The sequence below is a fragment of the Lissotriton vulgaris genome, chromosome 2_1, assembly GCF_964263255.1.
Source record: "Lissotriton vulgaris chromosome 2_1, aLisVul1.2, whole genome shotgun sequence".
Classification (NCBI taxonomy): domain Eukaryota; kingdom Metazoa; phylum Chordata; class Amphibia; order Caudata; family Salamandridae; genus Lissotriton; species Lissotriton vulgaris.
In genome coordinates, this window is record NC_141687.1 from 1,780,719,206 (window position 1) to 1,780,746,983 (window position 27,778).

At 42.1% G+C, this 27,778-nt stretch overlaps 1 protein-coding gene across 1 annotated transcript in view; it reads right to left on the bottom strand.

The window, feature by feature from the left end:
* The window catches only part of LOC147733269 (sperm-specific sodium:proton exchanger-like), a 7,973,824-nt gene that overhangs the window by 4,678,007 nt on the left and 3,268,039 nt on the right, over nucleotides 1-27,778 (bottom strand). Inside the window, exon 11 of the mRNA XM_086956195.1 lies at nucleotides 12,006-12,187. Coding sequence (XP_086812321.1) covers nucleotides 12,006-12,187 — 182 coding nt within the window. The remainder of the gene's footprint in view (nucleotides 1-12,005; nucleotides 12,188-27,778) is intronic.

Sequence of the window (27,778 nt, forward strand, 5' to 3'; positions counted from 1 at the left end):
TCTACTTGGTAGGTGAGGGAGAACAGTGCAATGGCTGACACATGCTTCTGGGTGGGGGAGGCCTCTATCCTGCTGGGGTGTGGGACACAGGGCATAGTGGGAGTCGTGTTACATCCTTTCCATCCCCAAACAGCCAGTACAGGGAAGATAGCTACCTACCTGTTAGGTGAAGCTAAAAAATGCAATGGTGTTTGGGTTGTTCAATAAAATACATATCAGTGTGTTGGTTAACATTTGTTTGTACTTACCAGCCTCCACCCCCGGATACTCCTGTGAGACTCTCGGGATGCAGTATGGCAAGCACCTTCTCCTCCCATGGTGTGAATGGTTTTGGTGGAATGGGAGGGCCACGGCCAGTCTTGTCAGCCAGCTCCCGGTTCTTGCTTCTCTTCTCTTTGACAACCCTCTTGAGATCACGCCACCGCTTCATGATCTCTAAGCATGGGCGAAAAATCCGTTCCGTTCGCGGATTTTGCGGATTTTCTGTAAATCTGCAATCCGTGAACTCCCGCGAATTTACCGAAAATCTGAAAATCCGCGAGCGGCGGATTTTATTGCTTACTCGCACTATTCACACGAGTTTGCGGCTTCCCAGTTCAATTTTGCGCTTATTCGCGCAAACGATTTTTTCAAAACTGAAACTACTTACCAGGTTCAAAACTTCAAGCTCATCATTAGTAACCATTTCATGTAGTGCTTCCTGAGGGGCTCCTCCAGAGTTCAGTTGCCTGCTTGCAACTATTGTGTGACCCTGCTCTGACCCTCAGAATAGTTACACGTATGCCACAAAAGTCCTGAATTACAGCTAAGGGAGACAAGCAGGTGCCAGGCTGGAAGTTCAAATTCAGTGACACATTAATCAGCCCCTAATTCATTAATGTCAGTTGGGGCAGGGCAGGTGTTGTAACTAATTTTGCAAAACTTAAAGCACTTAGCAGGTGCAAAAGTTCAAGCACATCATTAATCAGGAAGCACTAAGGAAGCAGGTGCCAGCTAAAATAATATTCTGTGACACATTAATCAGCCCCAAATTAATTCAGGTCACTTGAGGCAGGGAAGGTGTACTTTGCTTTGCCACAATAATGTACACTGGTCAACCAAAGGGTGCTGTGATGAAACAGAGGGTGTCATGGGTGAGCCAGAGGGTGGCATGGGTGAACCAGAGAGTGGCAGTGGTGACAGAGGGTGGCAGTGATGAAGAAGAGGGTCAATAACAGGCTGGACACATAGAAACAACAAGTTCACAAAACTTGCGACCCGACAGGTAAGTTCGCGTTTGCGAAATTGTACAAAAACCCTCGCGAACTGGCAGAAACCTGTGCGAACACAAAAAAAAATCCGCAAATCCGCGGGAATTTGCGGATTTTTGCGGATTGCGAATCTGCAAATCCGCAAATTCGTGGATCGCAAATCCGCAAAATCCGTCCATGCTTAATGATCTCCTTCTTGGATCACGGGGTGACCCTTTGAACTATCCTTTCCCACATATGTGTCTTTGTGGCTAATGGGATCTGTTGGACCAGGCTACCAAATAGTTATGGTTCCACTCTCACTATCTCATTGACCATGACTGTCAACTCACTCTCTGTGAATTTGGGCATTTTATGTGCTGCCATGGTGCGGGGTGTTTGAAGTGTTTGTGGGCGCAGGGGTGTGTGTGTTGGGTGTGGTGTTGATTTCTGAGGTGTGTTGTGTGCTGGGGAATTGTTGGTGCTGGTGTGATGGTGGTAGTCATGGTGGTAGTGGTGGTGTTGGTGGTGTTTGTGTTGTGTTGTTTTGCCTCTCCTGTCAGATGTGGTGTATGCCCTTCTCTTCTGCAGTGTTACAAAGGATTGTGGTCAGTAAAGGGGCTGGTTTTATACTCAGCTGTGAGTTGTGTCCAAATGGGATTTTGCTGTCAAATGTGTCGTAGGTGTTGTCCTGGGAATTTTATTTTTTTTTGGCATTTGTTTTATCATTGGTATGTGTTTCGTGTATTTGGAGGGCATGGCTACTTTGATTTGTGGTAAGTTTGGCATTGTTGCAGTGTTTTGGCATCGTCCTCCATGTTTTTCATGTACCCTCCACTGCTGTGGCTAAGCTGCAGCTCTTCCGCTGTCTCTACCATTCACTCCTGTGTGCGACCTCGGCGGTCGGAAACAGCGGATCGTACCGCGGGACCATCAGGGATATCCTAATTACCCGTGCGGTGTCTCCGCCTTGCTTGCGGCGGGGAGTAGCTTTTCCGCTGCGTTTACAACCGCCGCGGTCGGTTTTTGGACCTCACCGCCCGCGTTGGGCGGTTTTTGTTGGCCCGCTACCGCCGCAGTCAGTCTTTTGTGGCGGTTGATACTAATTTGACCGCTGGTTTTTCCGCGGTCCCGGCAGGTGGTTGTTTCCCGCCTTCATGGCCGTCGGGGTGATTTTCTGCCCGCTATCCTAATGACGCCCTTAGAGTTCAAATACCTCTGCAATGACACACGACCCAATCCCTGTATTTACTGTCTGCCCAAAATACACAAATAGGAGGGCCTTCCCCATGGGGAGACCCATCATTTCGAGGATCGGCTCTCCCACTGAGAGAATATCCGAATACATTGATACATACTTACAACCTTTAGTAATTAATTTACCATCTTACATAAAGGGCACCCGAAATATTCAAAGTAAATTTGCAGACGTACAATAGGTGGAGGGACATCAACTTGTCACCCTGGATGTATGCTTGTTATATACTAGAATATCAGGAGAACATGGCATAAATGCTGCACAATATTTTTTGGACAGTCAACCGATCAACATGCTACTAGATCTAATCAGACTAGTCCTGGACAACAGTATATTCACTCACAAAGGGGAGTGGTATCGTCATATATGAGGAGGAGTAGCAATGAGGGCGAAATTTTCACCCTCATTTGCTAACCTCTATATGGGTCTATTCAAACACACACATATATGGAGGAAATGTCCAGGTCACTTGTTGGAACGTAGCCTATATTGGGGACGATTTATTGATGATATTATCTTATTCTAGGCGGGGACAAACAAGGCCCTTGAACATTTTTATATATATCAATAATAATGATTTCAATCTGTTCTTCACCAAAGACCATAATAGGGAGCAGATATACTTCTTGGATACCACCATTGAAGTGGATGGGAATAAGGTCAAAACTGTACTCTATAGAAAAACCACTGCGTGGAATGCCACATTGCCTGCAAGAAGTGCACACCCTCCATAACAGATCAATGCCATCCCCATGTAGAAATGTTGCGAATCAAATGCAACTGCAGTGACAAGACCAGATTAGACCGAGAATAAGGAATTGTAGTAAAACGATTCCAGGCCAGAGGTTATTCATAGTCTATAATCAGAGAAGCAAGAAAAAAGGTCAAAAAAGTAAAAAAACTCACCTTCTGACAAACAAAAAGAGGGCAAAGAATATAAACAGGAACAAATTGGCAATTATTACTCCCTATACCACCATAAGCACAGATTCACAATCGAATCAGATGGCATGGCACATGACGATGTATGTTTTTTTTTCTACAATCTTATGGCTTACGATTTTATCTTGGTCAGAGTGGTTGCACAGATAACACTTGACCTGTCTCTCCAAATCTTTCTAACTTTTTACACTAGACACAGTTTCAATGCCAAGGGTTTTTATGCCTGTGTCGCTTTTTTAAATTCACGTTTGATCTCAATTCAACACGGGGTGTGTCTTTTTCTGTTTTTTTCTCTTGTTTTTTTCTCTTGTTTCACTCTCTTTTCACATAAAGGCTGGAACTTGCTTTTGGAACCACTTTATATCTGAGAGGATTGGGGACATCATTACCTGAGTTTTCGCACTTACACTGTGTTTTGGACAGAGATTAATGAATGCTCCTGTTGGTATATGTGTCCACCTTCCTAGTTAAGGTGAATAACACAATAAAAGGGCATTTGTATGTATTTTAATAGTGACTGTGTAATGTCATATTATATACATAAAGTTTATAGATATGTATCTGCAGCCTTGAGAAAGCCCAGGGGGGGCGAAACGTACATTGGCTGCTGCTGTTTCCATGTATAAAGAAATGAAATAAAACAAATAAAAGGACCGGATTCAAGATTCTTTGTGAATTTCTACAAAAGGACATTTATTTATGACGGGTTGAACCACACATTGTGGAAATGTTGGATAATAGTTACAACCACTTGGTGTGCTTTGATGTATTTTGGTTAAATATTGTTCTAGGCTGTTTTCAGTCCTGGTGGAAGCATACCCTCATGAGTGGGTATTGTGACACCATGAGAGCACCCTAAAATATTGTTACTTCAAGGACATGGCTGAAAGCAATTAAATATCACTATTATTGGATGTGCAGGTCGTAGAGCATACCCACAATCTTTTTGAAATAGTAATTAATTCTCCTGTGTTTTGTGTTGAGGCGGGGCATTGGTAGGGTATTGTGGTGGCTGGCCCTTGTTCTTTGATCTCTTCTGTTTTTTCTGCTCATGGTATGTCTTTAACCATCATGTCTTTGCAAGGTGCCACTGCTTGTGGCAATTGTAGCATTACCTAGGGTTTGGTTGTTGCCAACATCCCTGGCCTCTACCGCCATAGCCAGTATGCAACTTTTAGGGGTTTTGAGGTGGAAAGTCCATTGAGACTGCTGCTTCCTGCATGGTTTCAGCCATAGCTGCCCCCTCTAGGTCAATTTGTGTTGCACCAGTTTTGTGGTGTTTCTTTGGGCCTGCTCCTGTTTGTCTCAATACTTTTCTGGCTTCTTTTAGTGGTAATTGAGGATGTGAGCCTCTATCATCGCCAGGGTTTGGTGTCTAATTCCACTAAGCTGTCTAGCCAGCCCTGTGCTTGGGCGAATACAGTGATTGCCTGTTCCCCAATTAGGCTGCTCAACAAACTTTTGTTGTCACCTATCGCTAGGTTAATACATGCAGGGTTCTTTTTGAAACAAGTAAACCATTTCCTTGCCCCATCCAGCAACAACGGTAACTTCATTGGTAGTCCCTCATTGTCCATCTGAGCCCACAAAATGTGTGTGACCACTGCTGCACCCTTCTGCAGTAGTGAGCACATTCTCGACCTGGGTGGCCCTGAGATATTTATCCTCAACATAGCGTTTCCACCTCCCAAGGCTTTGCTGCATGTAGGGAAGGTTCCAATTTGGATTTCCTCCTACACATCTGAAGCAATCCTCTGCTACCGCCAGACCCTCAAGCATAAATGATCCTTTCCTTGGCCAAGACTGGTCATATTGGTCCCTCTCCTCAGTCCAGTCCATTTACATGTCACAGATGGAGTGTAGAAAACTCTTGCCCTCCTTCTTTGCTGTTATCTCCCTGGGGGTAGGTCTCTCTTTGTTATGCACCCATGTGGATCAGCGCGTGTCTTTAGGAAGCTGGCTCTGTATATACTATACCAAAGTAGGGTATACTGTGAACAGAGTCCAGGCAGTCCCCAGAGGCATAGCGAGGCTAAATTAGACATGTACTAACAGCTCTTTTTGTGGTAGTGTAGGAGATGGGATACACTCGGAGACAGAATCCAGACTAATTAGGTGAGTATAACAAGGTATAGTTATATTTTATTTTGTAGAACCAAGCAGGACTTGGCACAGGCAAGTAAGAAATACTTCAAATGCAAGGCTGTACATAGAAATGCAATAGTGGGTTTGTATTAGAATAGTTTACAGGTTTGTATTACTTTTAAAACCGTTAAAAATAGAGTAAGATTCATTTTGATCACTCTTAGATTACTTTTCAGTTACTTTGAGTACTTGAGGTGAATAGCTCAGATATTATACACACTGTTTGTCACTTACAGATAAGTATGACAATTCCTATGTTAAACCATTGTTACTTTTTTTCATACAAAACAGTACGTCAACATATTTTTAGGAACAGAAAACTCATAGCATTGGTTCCTAAGGGAAAAAGAGTGTTAACAGTTTACAGGTAAATACATTACTTAGAAGTATGGCTTTTGTGGGTTAGGACCATCAGCGGCACTGGGATGGCCAGGTGCAGAGTGCAGGGTCCCAATGTTTGCCAATGGAACTAAGGGCACCTTCGGTGAGGGGCTGCTTATGAGCAGGATACTCAGTTGTGGGAGCAAAGCTCCTAGGGTCAGGACCAGCACTGCAGGGGGCAACAATCAGCACAGGAGCTGCACCACCAGCGGCACAGAGGTGGCCGGATGCAGAATGCCAAAGAGACATTGGGGACCCTGTGGTTTGCAATGGAGATCTCCGGTTTGGAAAAGATGCTGCATGCTTGGGCAGGGCGGCTTTCTGAAGGTGGATTCTTTGGGAATGACTGGACACCATCGGTTGGGCCACCCAAGGCAGTTGGGTGTCAGGTCCAGGGGTGTCTTTTGGCATCTGGTCTTTTTACCAGCTCTGGTCTCCGTCTAGAGGAACCTTCAGGTTGAGGTTGCAGGCATCGGCTTGAAGCTTAAGGGAGGTTGAGAATCATTAGATCCCACATCAAGGTTGCTCAGAAGATCTCTTTGTGGTGTTGAGTCACTCAAACTCATACCGTGGGGGTCAGGTGCAGAGTGATGCAGAATCACGGAGCTGCCTAGATCCAGTTTCCAGTCTTGAAGTCTTTGTTTGCTCATTGGATACCTCGAAGAGAAGTAAGTGACGCATACACCTCAGCTGGTAGTGTTTCGAGCTTTTAGCGCCCATACTTAGTATTTAAATTGTCGGCTTTCCTGCACCTCCTCTCTTGCCATGCTGTGAACTCTGGATTAGTACGAATACGTGGAGTGGATGGTGACATCACAAGGTGAGTACTGAGAATCGGCATAACTTTATCTAGTGACTGGTCGAGTGATTTTTTTCTGGGTAACAGCTGGACTTATATACCGTTGAGGCTGAATACTAGTGTTTGAAAGTTGTCTGAACCATATCCAATGTTGATATGTAAACTATATTAAGATATACTGTCTATGGCGAGACCATTGACCTATAGTGATTATGTACAACAAACGGGTTTCTTTACTCGTCTGTATCAAGGTGTCTGCTATGGAGTATAGTTAGTTTTGGTTAAACAAGAAAAACCCTTCCAGGTGAATAATGTTTGCACTTCCTAGACGTTTTTGAAACAAGGGTGACCATCTGAGTATTGTTTTTTTTTTTTTACATAATTAAAAACAGAATAAAATCAAATTAATACAATTAGATTCATGAAAAAAGTTTAAAAAAACCGATTTACTCTCCATTTTACTCCTCCTAAGAGGACAACTACAGCAGTGTTCCCATTCCTCACTGAAAATCACCATCATTAATTCATATACAAAGTACAGATTAAAAAGGATATTTTTACATTATTAAAAATCCAATCTTTTTCTCCTGATTTTTACGGCAACTGTTAAAAAACTAGCTTTACAGTACATAATGAAGGGGGTTTCCAACATTGGTAAAAATAACAGTGCAGGTTTATATTGGGTAAAACTCATCTCTTTCAGCAAAGGTTTAAGATAGCGCTTCCGGGGTTCACTATACCATGGGCAAAAAAATAAAAAATGCACAGTGTCCTGGACAGATTTATCATCGCATTTACATGGGGTAGAATCCTCTAACTTGCACCAATTTTTCATGTCCCATAAGAGTATGGGGTTTAATAATTACATGGACTATGGACTTACATATATTGTGAGTCATTTATGTCAAGACTAGAATTGTCACAGCCCCCATTTCCTTTTTTCAATGGATTAAAAACACCTTGAGTACAGGGAGTTATAGGCAATGACTATACATAGAGGTGCACGTAGATTAATATGCATGAGTCATCCATGTTATATTAAAGCACAATATAAATAATATTGGCTACAGTACCATTCCACAAGGCTATATATTTCTTCCAAATTTGCAGAGTGGAGGTGTGATATCGATGAAAATTAAAACCCATGAGAAAAGAGGAGCTTTCGGCTTACGGCTAAAGTAGCATTACCCTCGGGATTGTGCCTGAAGAATCAGGTGAGGTTGTCACTACTAGGTATAGCAAATACCTCTATCGGCATAAAAATGTTTTCTATTCAAATACTTATGGTCGGTCGTGTCCTATGTATCATCCCTTACAGGAACAACAACAGTGACACATCTCCATACTAGTCCTTACTAGGACTAGACAGTTTCCATTTATAATGAAATAACATAAGGACACTAATAAAATAAGGATACCCCTGTGTGGCAACGAACAATAACATAAGAGGTATGTTTTCTTAGGGTCATTAACAACATTGAAGTCAATGGAAAAAATAGAGCCTTTATGTCTTATTGCCCGTATATTCCCTACGAATAATTTCCTTGATGTATACTGAGACTATCTGACAGGAAGAAAAATACCACTTGAATTTTAAAGAAGCCCATAAGGCCTACACCTGGTGAAAGAATAGTAAGTTGGGATGTTTTTTTAAACTTTTGGACTTAGGCATGCCACTTTAGTGGATAGTCTTGGGATGTTTTATACTCATATAGCACAATATATCCTCTTTTGTTTCAAATAGTAGAATATCACTGATAATGATAACTTTTGATATCTTTGGGATACTCGTAGTGTTCCTTACTTTCTCTCCTGTGCACAGTTTGGACTCAAATTTCTTGGTGTTGTTTGAAGCTTTAACGCTATTATTCTAACCTATCTTGAATCACCATATAAATATTTCTTTCTCTTAAGCTTTATTTAATCTGGAGACAATGTTATAGCTGTGTGGCCATTGGTGAACTCAAACCTTAAAAAGTGTACTAAATGTTTTTTAAACCCGCTCAACAATTTTTATGTCTTTTTTGATTTCAGATTCCCTGGCTTTTGTTGAGTTAAGAAATGTTTGTATCTGCATAGGTCCTGAGGAAGGTGGTACAGAACCCACCGAAACGCGCGTCGACTTTGCGCGGAGTCATTCTTTTACATCTCATGGTCATTAATCCAGGCAGCAGAAATTCACACTCTGCCTGCTTTATGTCAAGATTTGTTCAGATACTGCATTTTTTTATTAATGAAAATGTGTGGATGGAAATAGAGTTTGAATGATTGTGAGTGCATAATTAGTATTGTATATTTTTTTGTGGTTGTACGATCCAGGGTTTGTTTCCTTCGAAATTGTGTCTGTTGTAATATGTATTTTCACAAAATAATAAATACCAAAAAAATGATGAAATATTTCTAAGAAATGAAAATGAATAAATAAAAAATTATGAATTCATAAGAAGTACAAATGATATACAGAACAATGATGAAATAAAATACTGAAATGAAAAGGAACTATATTAGCTCTATTTGTTATTGTTGTGCATGAATAAGGTAAATACATGTAAACTATGTCTATAATGAAAAGTATATAGGTCTTGAGGGAACTTCTTTAGTATTTTGTGCTTACCTCTCCCCTCTCTTCCCTGACCTTAAAGAAACATTAGAGGGGTCCCCTCTTATAGGTACCTCACTGGAGACATAGTCTTTAAGTTCAGGGCAGGTCCTCCAGGCCCTGGCAGGGTGCTAGTAGTTGGACCTGCCAGGGTTTCTATTGTAGTCCGGTTGGAGTCGGGACAGGCTTGAAGGGCTGGGGTCAAAGCAGTTGGTGGCTTCTTCTTCCTGAGTCAGCATGGGTCTTCTGTCCTTCTTCTTTCTTCCTTGAATCTGAGGAGGCAAGGTTCACGGTTGCCCTGCCCTTAAATACTAGATTTAGGGGCATTCACAGGTACATGTCAGGACTAATCGGTCCCTTCCTTAGGGTGAGTATACCTCTCGTTATGCCACCCTTCAGAGCCTCTCTCTAATTGGCTGGGTTCCCTCATCTTTAAGATGGAGGGGACTGAGATGTGTGCTTCACCTTACCCTACCTCCCCCACCTGAGGAGTAGTTGGAAAAGGTGGGCCCACCTCTTTTCCTAACTTGGTTTTTTCCGCCGGTGGGAGCAAGTTGCTGGGGGCATTAAGAGCCAGGAACAGCTTACAAAGGTTGCAAGCCTATGAAGCTTCCCCTTTGTGGACCCACTTCATCCTGGGGGAGGAGGCATGACACCTCTGCTCAGGATAGGCTTTGTTCCTGAACCCAGAGACCTGAGACTCTCTACCCAGGTGTCCAGACGCCTGTCTGGTGGTGGAAAATGGCAAGCAGTCATTCTCCACACCATGGCTGGTCATTTTTCAGGTGGCATCTTTAAGATGCCCTCTGTGTGCATTTTACATTAAATCCCACACTGGCATCAATGTGGGTTTAATGTGCTGAGAGGTTTGCTCCCACACATCCCAGAGTTCAGGACAGCCATTATGGCGCTGTGGAGTTCGTAGAGACCAACTCCCAGACAACATACTCTTTATAGCTTTACTGCACTTACAATGTCTACAAATGGACTTAAACACTGGAGGGGTACAGAGCTCATGCAACTGTACCCTCACCTGGGGCTAGGGAACCCTGCTAGAGAGGTGACCCACCTATGATCCAGGCAGGGGGTTGCAGGCTTGGTACACAGGGATGTGTGCCAAGTAGACTTCACTTTTCTCTGCATCAAAACACAAAGACTGCAATGGAAGTGTGTTTGTGCAGGGCCCCAAGGATGGTTCAATAGGTGCTGCAGCCCTTAGAGGCCTTTCTTAGTCTCAGTGCCCTTGGTACCAATGGTACCTTTTACAAGGGGATTTTCTGTGGCCACAGAGGTGCCGATTGTGGTACAAAGGTACCACTTTGTGAAGGAACACAGACCTTGAGAACCTGATTGGCAGGGACCCAGGGCACACCAGGTGAAAGTGCATTTTGTGTCAGGCAAACCGTGGGTGGTGACCACGCAAAAAAGGGCACTTTCCTACACCTGGAACGATGTTGTATTTGATGGAGGTCTCTCTTTTTGGATCTTCCTCACCTAAAGTACCCAGAGTAAGGTGGAAAAGCCCTGGTAAAGTACTTACCCTCTCCTCGCTCCTATGACGTCCCACCTTTTAACTGCACTTGTTGCTGCCTGCGCTGCTCCTCTGTCCTATGGAGGTGAATTTTTATCCCTGTCTCTCAGGGTACATCTGGAAAAGGTCCTGCAGTGTGTACATCTGTCATGAACATGACACATGGGTCTGACTTGGCCATTTTTCTTCCACAGGCAGGGCACTTGTCAACTGTTCGAGCAGTAGCGGACCCCCCTCCCCAAGCGCCTTGAGACCCTCCGGGTGAGTAGCACGCTATACAAATGCCTGGATTGATTGATTGATTGAACTAAGGATGGCATTTTATTTGACTAAGGAAAAAAAGTCTGACTGTAAATGATAGAAAAACACTTTGACAGATGAAATCCGTCGAGTAAAGTATTTGTCAAAAAATCTGGAGTGGGTTTTTTGAGGAAAAGAAGGTAAAACAGCTGAGCTCAGTGTTCCAAAATCCTGTCACCAGGAGATGGAAAAAAGAACCGAGGCAACTTCTACCAGCTGGGCATGATTGGATATGATAAACTGTGAGCCCTTAAAGGTGCAGACTCTCTTTGCATATCTGCACAGTTGCAGCCTACAGGGCTACTTTGCCCCCTTCTTTTGTGATCTTTTTCCTTTAAAAAAAGAGTTTGTTAAAGTGATGTACATAGTCAAATTACGCAAATCAAGTTAATTTAAACTTTTTCAAATGCAATCTGAAGCAGTAGGCCAATTTAGCCTTCTTATAGATTGCAAAACATTACTGCCTTAAGTGTCTCTCTAGGTCTTACTGTAGAATAGCGAGCATCTATACTTAAGAAGATGTATTGTAAAGAAGTACTACGGGTTCTTCGCAAGTGGAAGGGACTGTTCAGTGCTTAGGATTAGCAAAGGAGGTCCCCTGAGAGAGAATGTGCCACTACAACTGTGAAACTATGTACCGAAATTACTTTCAGATGTGGTTGACTTTTCTGGAAAGTATTAATTATTTATGAAACAAGAACCTTTCGTTTTATTCGGGCTATGAAGGTAGCTTGATAAATTCATTAAGAAGTGAAGCATTTTCTCACAGTGAAAGTATGGCACATTTTCACAGTAGACTTTTAGAAATGCAAAATACTCACATTGGCTTCGGAAGTATAATATGGATCAGCAATAAAAGCTGAGATTTCAACCATATTCCAATTTGCATCAGCTAAAAAACGGTCCATTTTTAACATCCAAAGTGTGGTTAAGGCACAATATTGCAGACGTTGGATTATACTGTACATTGCCATGCGTTTTGCTGGGGAAACATCACAGAAACCTAAACAAAAATGAACATATTACTGGAGCAGCGGAATTCAGATTCTACCGTTACGTGTCACAGAAATGCAATTATATTTGCGCATTTGACAGTATATTCACTCTGCGCCTTAACTTCAATAATATGTTTGAAGTATTAAAATGTATTAATGAAATATATTCATTGTAGAGTTTAGAGATTTATACAGGTGCGGACTAATGTTCAGTTTAAATACGGAAGCATGTATTATTTATTCAAGCTTTACTTATACGTCAAGTTATATTTTCCTATGTAAACATTTACGGCCTGATTCACAAAGGTTAAACAAGATGAAAGTCTAACTTTACGACTTTTGGTATTCACAAAAGGGCATTTAACTACAAATAAATGTTCTTTGTTAATACCGAAAGCCGTAAAGTTAGTCTTTTGTCTCAGTTGACTTTTGTGATTTGGGCCCTTCCTCTTCTACTCAAGTTTTACGTTTATTTTTCAAGTTACACGTGTGCATGGATAACCATGTAATCAAAGTACACATTAATTGCTTAGCTAAAGTTAGCCTGACTAAAGGCTTTAGTTTTATTCTTTTCTTAGTTAGAGAAAGTCTTAGGGCCCCATTAGGATAATGGGCGGATCGCCACCGCCATGCGGGCAGTGGTGATCTGCCCGACATACTTCCCCGCCCGCCACCAATTTCCCCCGCCATATTACTATGGCGGGGGGACCGCGGCGGATGGAAAAACCGTCTACCGCTTTTCCGCCCAGTCGACATGTCGACCGGGCGGAATAGGGTTGTGTATGGTGGCGGTGTCTGTTAGACAACGCCATCCAGATTAGGATGTGGGCGGTAACATGCTTTTCCATGGCGGCATGCTGGAATCTCCTGTGGGGGCCCGTTGCGGGCCCCCAGGGATTCTGGGAGGTGGGGGGCGCACATGGGGGTACCTGTGGTACCCCCCCTGCACTTCAATGTACAACGTGACAGGCACCGCACGGTACCGCTCACGTTGTGCATTGAAGTGCGCGATGTGCATTTTTAGCATTGCAGTTCAATGTACAATGTGACAGGCACCACACGGTGCCTGTCACATTGTGCATTGAAGTACGCAATATGTATTTATAGCATTGCGGCTGGGTTGCGCTCAGGAGTGTGGCAGGCGCATCCTAATGGCCCCTACGGGACCACCGCCCTTATGGCGGGCGGTCCCGTTTTACTTCGGGATGGCGGGCGGACAATGCCTGCCTGCAATGCTAATGGGCCCCTTAATGTCTGTATTGGACAACTGATAGAGCAGGGAACTTGGCAGTGAATGTGGAGAAATAATTGTCGAAAGAGGCTTTTTGTTCATCATATACCAGGATGGCAAGGTGTTCAAGGTTGAGAACCACACTTGGTGCATTGGGAAATTGGAGCTCAAGTAATGGTGATTCGTTCCTGGTAGTGAGAAAGGAGCTAATGAATGTTTGAGTCTCCTGTTACTTTTAATTTGATGTTCATACAGTTAGAGTCACCAGAGATTTCCTTTAGACTTCAAGATTTACATACCTGTCTACTTGCAATATTCTTTTAAGGGGACTTCCATTGGAATTCTCAAGGGGGAAAGCAAGATGGCGGCCTAGATGCTAGGCTGATTGCAGCACTCTACTGAGCTCCGATGATGTTGATGACTAATTGAATCGTTTTGTAATGGATTCTACACGGAGCGTAAAGAAATGCTTACACGACCTCAGAGAGAAGGCTTGAAGAAAGGAGAGGTAAAATTCACGATAAGTGGAGAAGGGGAAGGACGCCGATACCCTGGCTAGTTGACAGCGGAAAACCCTGAGCGCCGTGAAAGGAAAGCGCCGCTTGCCGAATTGTAACTGACACGCCTGAGCGTCTGAGCTGAGAGTGAGATACAGTTGCAAGATCCAACGGTGAAAAGCTCTGGACGCCGTGAAAGGAAAGCGTCGCTTGTTGAAAAAGTAACTGACACACTTGAACTGAAAGCGGGATACAGTTGCAAGCTCCAACGGGAGAGCTCCGGGCGCCGTAAAAGGAAAGCGCCGTTTACTGACTTGCAACTGGCACATCAAAACTGGAAGTGAGATACAGTTGCAGGCTCCTCAGGCAACATATTAATAATGAGATACTGCTACAATGTATTAAAAACCTTCAAACGATGTGAAATACTCGATACACTCACCCTCTGGTGGAACCCGGCTCCCTTACGCGGCGGCGTTTCCAGGGAAACAGTGTGTACACAGACAGCAGCAGCTCTACGGAAGCCGAGTCAGCTTCAAGAATTAACGTGGCAAAACGCCAGCTCCTCTCTGGACGGCTCTGTTTGGCGCTTGGGGAAGGTTTTGTGGAGTAAGACGCCAGGGGAGAAAGACACAGTGATGCCGCCAAAAAGTGCCTCAGCTGCAGCCACCAGAGCCAGGATTGCAAAAGCGGCGAGGGTGCTGCGAAAGGAGGCAGAGAGACAGCAGCGAGAAGGGCTGATGGATGATGAAGACCAGCTACAGGTAAAGATGGCGAAATCTAAAAAACAAGTAACTGCAACTGGCTCTCCCTCTGGGTCTTCAAGACAGGAAATTCTAGCGACCCGTAGAAGAATAAACAGCGCAGGAGGGAGAACTGTGCATGAGCTAATGTTTAGAAAGACCCCAAATCAGAATAATTCACAATTAGAGGCTGATCTTGAGACCGAGACTGTACCTAGTTCAATATTGAATGGGGATCAGAGTCCTGCAATTGAGGGACAACAGAATGCCATCTCTGACCCAGAGGAGGGAACATCCAATACCCTTATTAACCTCGAAAACCCCGAAAACATAGCAATTACCGATGTTCTGAATGTGGAAATTTCCAATACAAATAACTTCATAGTTGATGAGGTCTTAAAAAACAACTTAACTGATCAACCTAAAGTAATAATGCTAGATGAAGAAAAGCAGGTTGGGGCTGGCCGGGCAATGTCATTCTCGGGGCCTGGAGGCAACATTCTAGGAGTGCAAAATGAATAGACTAACTCTGCTTTGCCTGAAGAGTCTCTTCCTATAATAAATAATAACCGGATCATACCTAACGTAATAGTGACAACTCCAGTGCTAGATAAAACAACTACTACTGCGGAGGAGCTATCTAGTGCACCTAAGTCACCCCAACGTGCAATCTCTAACCAAACTATCACAAATAAAGAGACCAATGATTCAATTTCAAATACCACTTTACAATTACTTACACAACCAGGACAGCTGCAAGAGGGGGAAAAAGACCTTACGGAGTTCTATTCTTTTTCCGATGACACTGAAGAGGTTGGAGCTGACAATTTAGGAGAATGGTCTGAGAGCCTTGAATCGTCTGAAGGTGAATCAGAAATAAACATACACTCCTCAGAAGACAGTTATGATGAGGGGAGACAGATATCCAACACTGTGAAAACTAAGTCCAAAGGTAATACAAAAACTATGTTAAAGAAAGTAACAGCAGGCCAACTTGAATATAATCAGGCTTCTTCCTCAGACATCCCTGGTGATTCAGAGGTAACCCCCTCCGCACTAGAGACCATCCTCCAGGCTATAGCAGCTCACAGAGAAGAGACGGCCCAGGATAGCAAAAGATCTCGCATAGCCTTGCGTAAAATGCAGGGGGTTGTAAAGAAACTATCCAAGACATGCACACGGATTGGAGAGCGGGTAACTGAGATGGAGCAAAGGGTAATGGCAGCAGAGAAAGACTCTTCCGAAAACTGTGAGAAAAATAAATTACAGGAAACAGAACTGGTGGATATCAAATGGAAGCTCGAGGAATTCGAAAACAGGCAACGCCACAATAATCTTCGCATTCTGGGAATTCCAGAGAAAGTTGAGGGAGAGAACATACGAGCTTTCATTATTAAACTTTTCAGTGAAGCAATGCCTGAACTACAGAGTTGGAACTGGGAAGTTGAAATCCAAAGAGTACATCGTTTCCCTTTTAATCCTCCACCGAAACCAGGACTATATCCAAGAGCTGTACTAGTTTACTTTGGTAATTTTTTACTAAGGCAGGCGATAGCAGATAAAGCGAGCCCAGACCGGAAGATAGCTTGTAATGGTTTTTCTTTTCTTTCGAGACCTGATTTTTGTCACGCAACCGTCGAAAGACGATGGAGGTTGCGAATGCTGATTAAATCATTTCAAGAGAAAGGTGCTCAGGCCTACTTGAACAACCCGGCGACTCTTAAGATTGTTCACCATGGTCAGACTAAGTTTTTCCAGTCAGAGATAAAGGCAAAAGCATACTTAGACGAAATTTCGTAGAATCTAAATCACTTGGGTCATAATACTTCAATAACCTATAGGGAGAGATACCTTCTTCTTCATGTTTTGACGTCATGTTTTGACGGGTGAAGTAAAGATGCTTTTCTTTGTGGAGAGAGTATATAAAAATAGGAAAGGTTTAAGCCTAAGGGTGTTTGATATAGACCGTATATAAAAGGTTTTTCCTTTTTTTTTTTAGATACAATATGATATAATATGATATACTTGAATGTGATGTAGAATCCTTGTAAGAATCCTTTGTCCTTTTTCCTTTTTCTTGTTTTTTTTTCTTTGCTCTTTTATGTTATATTGGTAGCTCAGTAGAAGTGCAGCAACTTCATCACACAGACTCTGGGTGAGTCTGGAAGCCCCAGCAAGAAGGGAGGAAGCAGAGAAGGGGTGGGCAAGAGGGAGGGACGACGCAGAGGGAGGGGGGAAGGGAAGGAGAAAATGGGAAAAAGGGGAAAAAAATCAGGCATAATAGCAGGAATAGAGTTAATTTTGAGAAACATAAAGCAGGGTATGTATATGGAATATGACTTGAGCAACACTAGTCGACAAAACTACCATATCAATAATGGGTAAGCTTAATATACAAACCTGGAACATAGGAGGATTATTGACTAGAGATAAAAGAGTACGACTTGAAGAATTATTAAAACTATACCCCGTAGACATTTTATGTCTACAGGAAACCCATATTCCATGGAGCAAAAGAGCATTATTAAGACTGAGGGGATACAATCTGATAGTAGCTTCAACTCAAACGACAAATATAAGGGGGGTCGCAATATTGGCCAAGAGTTGTTATGGACAAGGAATACGCTGTGCATCAGATCCATATGGAAGATGGGCAATTGCCAAATTAGTTAACGGAATTACGATATGCACTGTTTATGGATCCAATCAGGATGATCCTATAACTTTTGAAAAATTGGAAACAGAACTAGCCATTTGGCAAAGGTCCTTTAATTTTTTGTGGCGATCTAAACATTTCTTTAATACCATCCTTGTCATCGCAGGTAATTGGATTAAAATATATTGGTCGGAAACCAAAGGTTTATCAGGCTATTAGTAATTTAATTTGTAGCCTAGGGCTAACTGATATTTGGATGCAAAATAACCCAGCAGAATCTGGCTACACGTATTACTCACACCCCCATCAAAAATATGTACGGATAGATTACATTTTTACATCTAAAGATTTAACTTCCTCTTCGCAAATAAAGAAACTTCCGAAAACACTATCAGATCATAATCCCTTATTATTATCAGTTGATTATCAAACTAATTATAATCAAAAAACAACATGGTCCTTCGATAGGAAATTACTATGCAACCAAGAATATATTGAGTTTATTAAAGCCTGGACTGAGTAATTTTTTTGCATGAATCGATTTAGTGCTTCAAGGAATATTGTTTGGGATACTTATAAAGCCGCTTTAAGAGGGGAAACTATTAAGTATCAAACAAAAAATAGGAACGGGGAAAAACAAGAATTCGGAGTGAAAATAACTGCTCTAGCTGAAGCCGAAGAGGAGCATATCAGTAAAATCAGGCAAAGACAAGATACAAACCAGGTGATGATGCAGATAGCTATACTAAAGTCAGAACTAAACTCTAAACTAAGTCAGAAAGCTGCTGAGACATATCAATCACATAGGAAGCAAGTCTATGAAAGCGGAGAGAAAGTGGGCAGACAACTGGCACTTAGTACGCGTCAGAAAATTACAAAAAGGGACATAGCTACCATAATAAAAAATGGGCAGACATTCACTCATGCAGCTGGAATCAACTCCCAGTTTCAAGGGTATTACCAGAAATTATATACAGAGGATATTAACAAATCAGAGGAAGAAATAAAAGCTTTTATAAATAATTTTATTAGTAACTTCGAGGCTATGAAAACGTTGGACACTGATACAGGGGAGGACCTTGAAAAAGAAATAACAATTGCAGAAGTCAGGACCGCATTATCATTGTTAGCCTCTGGTAAAGCAGCAGGTCCAGACAAGATACCGATTGAGCTATTTAAGATACTTAGCCATCAGTTACTACCGATTCTACATGATTTATTTCTTGGAATACAATATAATGGTGTACCTCCAACTTCTTGGGAGGAAGCTAATATAATCGTCTTTCCGAAAAAGGGAAAATCCCCAGAGCTTCTCACGTCATATCGCTCTATATCCCTTATTAATTCGGATTCCAAATTATATGCAAAAGTCCTAGCACTCAGGCTCAGTGGGGTCATAGAACAGCTCGCTTCCCCATGGCAACATGGTTTCATCCCTGGAAAGGGAACCACTGAACACATCCGTAGAGCAATTGCCTTATTTGACGCCATGACAGCTAGGGGGGAGCGAATGTCTATGATTCTACTGGATGCTGAGAAAGCTTTCGAACGTGTCACCTGGAAATTCCTATGGGAAGTTATGGCACGCAATAATTTTGGCCCCAAATTTATTAACTCAATAAAATCAATGTATCACCGCCCCAAAGCGAAGGTCCTCGCGGCCGGATTATTCTCTGAATGTATTAATATAACAAGAGGTACTAGACAAGGTTGTCCATGTTCACCCCTGCTATTTGCTTTATATATCAACCCTCTTATTTTGAAACTATTAGAGAGCACTATTATTAAGCCAATTGTTAGCTATCAGTTTGAAACGAAAGTACTGGCATATGCTGACGATATTGCGATAGTCACACCTGATCCTACAGAAGCTATTCATGAAATAGAGGTAATTACGTCGGAATTTGGGACTTACTCTGGGTATTCCCTTAACAAATGAAAGACGATTATGATAGGCACACCCGACACAGTTTGTATGGATCCACGAAGAACTGAAAAAGCCACCTATCTGGGCATTGAACTTTGTGCAAACACTAAAACAATTTCACAAATTAATTTTGATCCATTACTGAAAAAAATTGAGAACGATTTTAAAAGGGTCAATAGCCTTCATCTGTCTATTATAGGGAGAGTTAATTATGTTAAAATGAATACGCTACCCAGATGTCTGTATTTATTTAGAGCAATACCGCTAGCTATTAAAAAGGAGGCTTTAACAGTAATTAATTCACTTATTTCTAAGTTTGTAAGGCAGAATGGGAAAATTAGGAGGTCTATTGAACTACTGTCTCTGCCTATTGAGAAAGGCGGCCTTACTATACCTAATATGGAACTATATTATTGGGCAGCACAACTAAAACAGCTTATGCCGTTGCTCAGAGGTTGTAGCGAAGAGAACTTAGAGGGTCGTGCTGAAATACCATCAATATATGAACTTATAGTCGGACGGGAGGCAAAAGGCTTGTTATTGCGAAAAACTGAGACAAGAAACTATAAAGCTTTTAAGGGTGAAATTATGATTAATGCTTGGAAAATTTGGAGTAAAATTGCTAAATATAGTAAGGTTGAGAAAATTAATCGCTATACACCACTTCTTTACTCTAATTTTATTCAAGTACAGGATTCAGACGTCTTTTTAAAACATTGGGCTAAGATAGGAATTAAGACAATTGGTGATTTTCTAATAAAAGACTATGACACAACCTTTTTAGATTTAAAAATTAAATATAATTTACCGAATGGGGACTTTTTGAGGTTTGCACAGATATTTGCCACACTAAAAGCCAAGGAATCGTTAATTTGTTTACATAAGTATGAAATTATGGATGTAATTTTTAGAGCAAATATTAGAATTGGAACTCTATATAATACTCTTTTAAGCATGAAGAAAGATGATCTTGATAAAACGGAAAAAAAGTGGTGCTTAAAATTGAATAATCCAAACGTGGATTTAGACCAGGTGCTAAATATGAGTCAAAAGTTATTGATGGCAAGTAATCTTAAGGCACAATTGTACAAAACTATCTTTGACCTTTACTTTACTCCTGCTAAACTATTTACATGGGGCAGACGAGAGAATGATTTATGCCCAAGATGTACTCAAGGACCGGCAACTCTTACTCATATGTTGTATACTTGTCCTAGTTTGACATTAGTGAAAACCATGATAATTTCCTTTTGGGAGGAAATTTTTGGACACACAATACCAGAATCTGAAACCCTATTTCTTTTTGGTCATGACCTTACCTTAAATCTGGAAAAATCTGAAGAAAGATTAGTTTTTATTGGCATGGCTGTTTTCAGGATACTCTTATCTGCGAGATGGAAAGACGCAGAGCCTCCAAGTTTTCAGATGTGGTTAGCATGTTTTTTGGCAGCTTATAGATACGAATCTGCAATATTTAAAACAAGAGGGATACGATCTAAATTACGAGGAGATACGCTTTGGTGTCCAATAACTGAATGGAAAAATCGCATCGTCCCTTGTGGTATTGGGTGATTTTTGACTATATATATATAATTGACTTAGAGTGTGTTTATACTGTTGTGTAACCTATAATTATCTAAAATGCTATCTATGTTGATTCTTCGTTTTTTGTTGGATTACAAACCCTGCGATTCATTTATTATTATTTGAGTTAATTTTGAAATGATGTATTGCTGTAATGATGTCCTACTTATTATGCCTGAATAAAAAAAAAAAATAAAAAAAAGCAATATTCTTTTAAGTGTGAAGCTTTATGCTAAACAATTAATTCCTTTTTCCAAGACTTCTACTGAAGTCTGATCATGCTGTGCTGACACCTTCTTCTTGGCTCCTGAATTAGAGACCCTTGACAGATGACCCATTCTAACTTATGTTTAGAAGAGATAAGGGAAGCTTCTTTATGGAACACCTGTGTGCTTCAATTTGTTTCTGTATTGGGGTGAATATCTCAATTTATGTGGCTCATTCTATTGAGTGTTAACTTACTGAGATATTCAGCTTACCTTTTGTATTGATGTACTTATTGAAAATGTTGGGGTTTGCATACATACTGGTTTATTAGTAATCCAAATAAAACCCTTAAACTACATTCAGTGATTCCTGGTCCTCATTGTGGGGCCACATTGGCCTCACAAGTCAGAATGTATTGTTAATGTTTACTCCATTTCTATGCTTCATGCCAGCTAACAAAAGTCAATATGGCCAAAGGGGAATAATCTTTAAAATGGCTTGCCTAAGAGATAATATTGTAGGGCCCAGCGCTCCAAAAAGATGGTAGTTTGTTGTATTGTTAGCTACTGAAGCAAAGGGAGTTATTTATCTCCTGAAAAAATTCTAGACTTGCCCAAACCCAGCCCTAGTCATTAACGACCATGTCTTGATTCGGCAGATCAGCAAAGTTCCAGCTGTTCAGAAAGGAGTTGTAAAAGAAGAGGAGGGAATATTGATTGGGTCATGTGTTCTAATTGTGTATGTCAAGCTGGCAGTATTTAGCTGCTGGCAGTATTTAGCTGAGATTGTGTGGTGCAATGCGATGATGTTTTAGTTGTGTTAGAGATGTGAATGTGCTAAATGCTGAGCAGTTGAAGTTGTTATCGGGCTGGACATAGCCTATTGTCCATGAATATATAAGTGTACAATAAACTATCTTGTAATTTGGCTGCTAGGTTTTGTGGTGCTAGTCGTGAGGTACCATCAGCTGCACATCTGAGATAAGGACATATAACTGTGGGTAAGAGTAAGGTGTGGTTGGTGTAGCGGATCCTGGTGCACAAAGGAGAAAGTCCACTGACCCGGATGATTTCTACTGGTCAAGATTTCACTCGAGTGCGTGTCTGAGTAGGTTCGGAAAGAGTCGCTACAGACCATTTTTTGTTTGTGATTGAATACTTTGATTTCCAGAGCGGAGCAGATAAAAGTTATTATTTGAAATCGCTTAGCGTTTGGTTTTATGTTTTTCTAGTGGAGAGAAAAGAGTGAGCTCGCAAAAATTATAAAAGATGGTGAGCCGCTGGCGGAGTGAGAAATAAGTCAGAGTGTGCCATGCTGGAATTGAACAGCTGCTGCGCTGCTATTGGTTTTCGGTGCTGAACAACAATTGTAGGTAAATAAATAATTTCCTGCTTTGTAATGAGAATTCCACTTGTGGTTGTTGATATTATTTCTGAAAGATGACAAATGTCAAGGTTATGCAAAATATGATTAAGGGCGATGTGAGAGTCCTTCTTTTAAAAGAAGAGATGCTGCTAGAATTCAGGTCAGGTCATTTGAGGCCGATTACGATGCTGTAGGAAAAGGCCCTGACTGTCGGTCAGAGCCTTTCTGACAGCATCGTAATTTCCGGTCAGATACCTTTCTGCTTCCCTCATTGCAATAGAGGCAGTCAGAAAGTAATCCGACCGTTCATTCAAACTTACTTTCGATGCGCTTGGTGGAGCCCATCCACCAGTTGGAATGCTGTCAGTAATCCCAAGGGCAGCTCTTTTTGCCCTTGGGATTACGAAGTTGGATTTCGGCAGTCTTTCTGTGCCAGCATTTTAGACCCAGAAAGGCAGCAAGAACTCAACTTTGGGGGTTTATAGCAGGGCCCCCATGGGTGCACGGCCTCCGGTGGAGGCCGAGGGGGCACCAATGGTACCCCCCTGTTGATTCCTACACCAGTGGAAGGCACCTCAAGGTGCTTGCCAATGGGTGCAGGGATGAACTGCACCTCATATTTTACAATTGGAGCATGAATTCCGGCCGGAATACATGCTCCCATTGTAAAGTATAGGAATGGGACCGAACAGTGTTCAGTCGCTTCCTAATTAGTCAGTCGGAATCGCCGAGTGGGTGTCAGTCGGTCCCATGACCAAGACGATGTTCTGCCCAACATCTTAATAGGGCCCTATCTGTCAATGAATGTGGGTCTACACACGTGCATTTGGCTAAGTCATGGCATAGGATCACTGAAAAAGAAAATGCTTTCAAGTTTCTATGCTATGGCACATATCATTCGACAATTATTGAAAGTCTGCGAATGGTATTGTATTAGATGAATCTGCCTCCTAGACCCACACAGTGTAAGGCACTAAATGCCTCGGAGCATGTAGCTCATGCCAAAGATAAGGATGAATATAAGAGTAGAGTCAGAAAGGCAGTACACAGGTGTGTAGAAGCTAGATGGGATGCAGAACAACAAAAATGGAGCTGACAAAATTGAGGGAACTTGGTTATACAGTTATATGTAAAAAGAGAAAGAGAAGAAAGAGGATAACGTGGAGAGTACAGAGGGATATGGTGAAGATAGTGATTCTAGAGGTGACTTTTTGGACACATTATTGTCTGCTCATTCATCTCTATATATTGTGACCCATCCTGAAGGAATGAGTGGTTTTGTTACTGGTGTAGTCCCAAAGGGAGCCACCGCCCCAGTGAATACACATCATAATGTTATAGGAGACAGTTGAGGTATTTGTGGTCCTGTTAACTCAAATGTTTCTAATGCCCTAGATGGTATAACTGTTTCAGTTACTATTGGTGTTGCAGTTCCCCTGTATAAACCTGAGTTGTTGTTAACCATAACACATGGTTTGATGGTTCCCACTGGAGAAAATGCATCAGCTACTGTTCCTGTTGCTCCCGGATAGGGATTCAAAAAGGGGGTGGTGATGAACAGAGTGTCTGAATTAAGCAGACCACTCTTACCCAGTCAAGAGATCAGGGCTTGATCCGTCACTGTTATTTAGCTCACTGCATCACCCCAGTTCAGAACCTGGCTGTATGCAAATTAGTCTGAACCAGTGCCTCAAGGGAACAGGGCAGACCAAACTACCAAGCCAATTCTTCACCGGAAAGGAGACAAGCTTCGGTGATGGATCAAGCCCTGATCTTTGTACTGGGTAAGAGTGGTTTGCTTAATTCAGACACTCTGTTCATCACCACCCCCTTTTCTGAATCGTTTTTGTCCACCATAAGCGTGGAAGGGTATACTCAGATGTGAGTCCCTTGCTCATTGCACCATCAGGATTCAAGCAAGCCGGGCCGAAGACGGCTGAAATGCCAGAAACCGGTCCCCGGAAGCTTGTTTCCTTCCCAGTATAAGAATTGGCTTGGTAGTTTGGTCTGCCCTGTTCCCATGATGCACTGGGCCAGGGTCAGACTAATTTGCATGTAGCCAGGTTCTGGGCTGGGATGGTGCAGTGAGCTAAAAAATGGTGATGGATCAAGTCCTGATCTTTGGACTGGGTAAGAGTGGTCTGCTTAATTCAGACACTCTGTTCATCACCACCCCCCTTCCCGGATAGGGAGGCATGGGAAGAACTCCCTTGGTCTTGAATATGGTGAATTCAACACATCGTGCTCCTGTATCATCAGTAATGAATCAGACCTGCCTCTGTAGAGGAACCAGCTCAGAGGTCACACAATTCTCACCTGTCCATTTGGACATCACTTCAGTGTATTCAAGCAGTTGTCTCCAGTAAGGGATAGTACTCAATAATTCTGGAGTCCAAAAGGGTGCTAGTTCACTGGAGTAAGATGATTTGGTTAGGTTCAGGATTGAGCAGGAAACCCCAAACTCCAGGAAGGGAAAACAGAGTTGTTGCTCGAATATGAATTTACCTTAAATAAATAAAAAGGCAAGATGTGTTTGCATAACAGGAAGAAGTTGGTTTAAATAAGCACAGTGACAGGGAGAGTACATACAGCGGAAACAGACTCAGAGTACAGAAGTTATGGCCGCACATATATACATTTTGTGGGTACAATAAAACACTTTGACATTCCTTGAAAAGCATCACAGTCATAAACGAGTACAGCCATCTGATAAAGGGGACACAGTTGGCTCTCGACCTTGGGGAGAGCTACTGTGAGTCCAGCTGTCCGGTGTGGTGAGCACGTGATCTCCCTGTCCGGTGTACATGTATTGTCCTTATTCGCTGAGTGTTCATAACTACATGTGGCATCTAGATTTGTGGAATTTTGTAATCATGCACATTTGGATGAACGTATTTTATCAGGGGCTGATCGCCTCTGTCCTGCTTGTGGTGTGACTACCTGTCTATGGGACCGATCAGGATCTTCTCGGGGTGAGCATTCGTCTTTAGGCTAAGTGTGACCCCACCTTTGACCTATCAATGAGTAGGTGTGGCGAGGGCCTGTCTGACCACTTATTTCTGACTTGGAGTTGATGAGGAGGTCATTTTGAATTAATCCGACAGCAATGATATGAGTTTGTGCGTGCATGCGCACATAACATGGCGATCATTTTTATAATTTTTACCAATATTCACATTATTATATGCACAGTTGTTAAATCGTAAAACAACATTGCATTCACTGAGATTTACATAATTATTTGTGCATAAGTTACATTATGTATGTATGTATGTATGTATGTTCTAATATAGCGCTCGATTTTACCCTTGGGCATCTCGGCGCTTGCCTTGGGAACCCGTCCTGGTTTTTCCCTGTGAGATCACCTGTGCTGGGCATCCCCAAGGTGAAAGCCAGGCATCCCGCCGCGGGGGGCCGTTGTGGAGATTAAGCAAGCTTGTTGCCCATAGCTGCAAAGTGTGAACTCGTGCTTAGAGTGGGCACCGAAGCGAGAATTATCGAGTCCATGGACAATTGGGTTCAGGACCCTGCCGCGTCGGGAATCGAACCCTGGTCCCGGGTCTGACCTCAGCTTCAGGGTATGCCTCCTCTAACCAGTGAGCCACACTTCCCCACTGGATTTACTAGGAATTTACATCACTGTCCATGCATAGGTCACAGCATACATCGGTATTGCATTTACTGGTATTTACATCATTGTGTATGCATAGTTTACAGCGTTATCTTGATATTGCAGTTGGTACTGCTGCTGCAATGTGTGTATACACAAGGGTGTACATTGCTATTGTATTTATCGATTTTAACAGAGTGGATTTGGTCAAATTAAAATTAGAATTGTATTAGATGATTTTAGGATATCTAGATCTTTCCAGATTCAGTACCTATCAAGAGAGTGAACTTATATGGGTAAATATGTCACTAAACATGCAGGACCTGCTCATGATAAGATGTCTGAATAAGTATATGATGTAGATTTAGGTAGGACAAAATCCTTGCAGGAAAGTTACTGTGTAGGTTTTGATGAAAATGACATAACCAGTATGAGAACGTCAGGAATGAAATTGCAAATTGGAGAACTAATTGGTAGCATCCGTAAATGGAGTGAATTAGACAAGTGAAAAAGCAGGTGGGCAAATAAGAAAGACCCAAAGAAAGCGAAGGGAGAGTTGCTTCCATCTTTGATTGATGGGGAAGATGCTTCAAATTTTCCATTGAGAGATGTGCCTGGTAAAGGTTACGTCAAGTGGAGTAGGAGTGATTTTGCATCATTCGCAAAAGATAAGCCAGTGAAGTTGGTATACCCAGATTGATCGATTTGTGGAGATTTCATAGGTACTGTCGAAAAGATTTGAATATACTTTTTGACACTGTGGGCATAACGTAAAGTGGCTAAAAAGTGGACAGAGAAATCTGATATCTCATGCCCCATCTGCTTTGATGAAGTACAAGTATCAAATTACTGAGATCTCTCGCACTTGAAATTTGCATTAAAAAAGGATGGTCGACATGTTTCAACCGCTAGTGTTGGCTCTGTGGGTTAGGTGGGCTTTCTTCAGTGTGATTGAGACTATGGGTGTCTCTGTGATTGGTTTCCTCAGGAATGTTGTTTCTTGAAGAAGTGTGGGGATTCTAGATCTAATAATCTGTATCCGGTGGGGTCCAGTAGTACCTTTTATCATTAATATAGTCACTTCAATGGGTGGCCATCGAGTCTCTTGTCCTACTTTGGCTCAGTGAGATCACGACTTGTGCTGACTCCTCCAATCTGGCCCCGGATGCAACACAAGGGCTGAAACCTGTCAACCATCCTTTTTTAACGCAATTTTCAGGTGCGAGAGATCCGCAACTCAATCTCAGTGCGCACTACATACAACTTTTAAATAATATCTCAAATCCAGATCTATTAAAATTCGATCCTGGCTGTATGAGTATTTTTTAACCAAAGGCACTAATGTTCCTGATCACTACTGCACTAACCAGGGATATACCTCCGGGTGGAGGAAGCATGAACACTAACTCTATGATGATACTGTCACATGAATAATAGTAGGGCGGAGAATCAAGATATACCGCTACATCTACCACCTGCACGTGAATGAGGGGTTTTTATTGGGACACGAACCACAAAGGAATGCTGACCCCAGTTATGCAGGACAAGTGATCCATTCTCCACTTGATAGTTTGCTATTGATTTAGGAAGCTGGATGGATCACCGCTTCTTCTTTTCCCCCCTTGTTGATTATTCAAAGTAAAAGTATCAACAGGTGATTACATTTTTGAAAGGCAAGATACTGGCAAAAGCTGATTGATTGGGTTAAGATTGACAGAATAACTCAGGAACCTAAAGAGACTGTGCATGCTCATTACGAGAGACTGTTGCAAGTGTTTA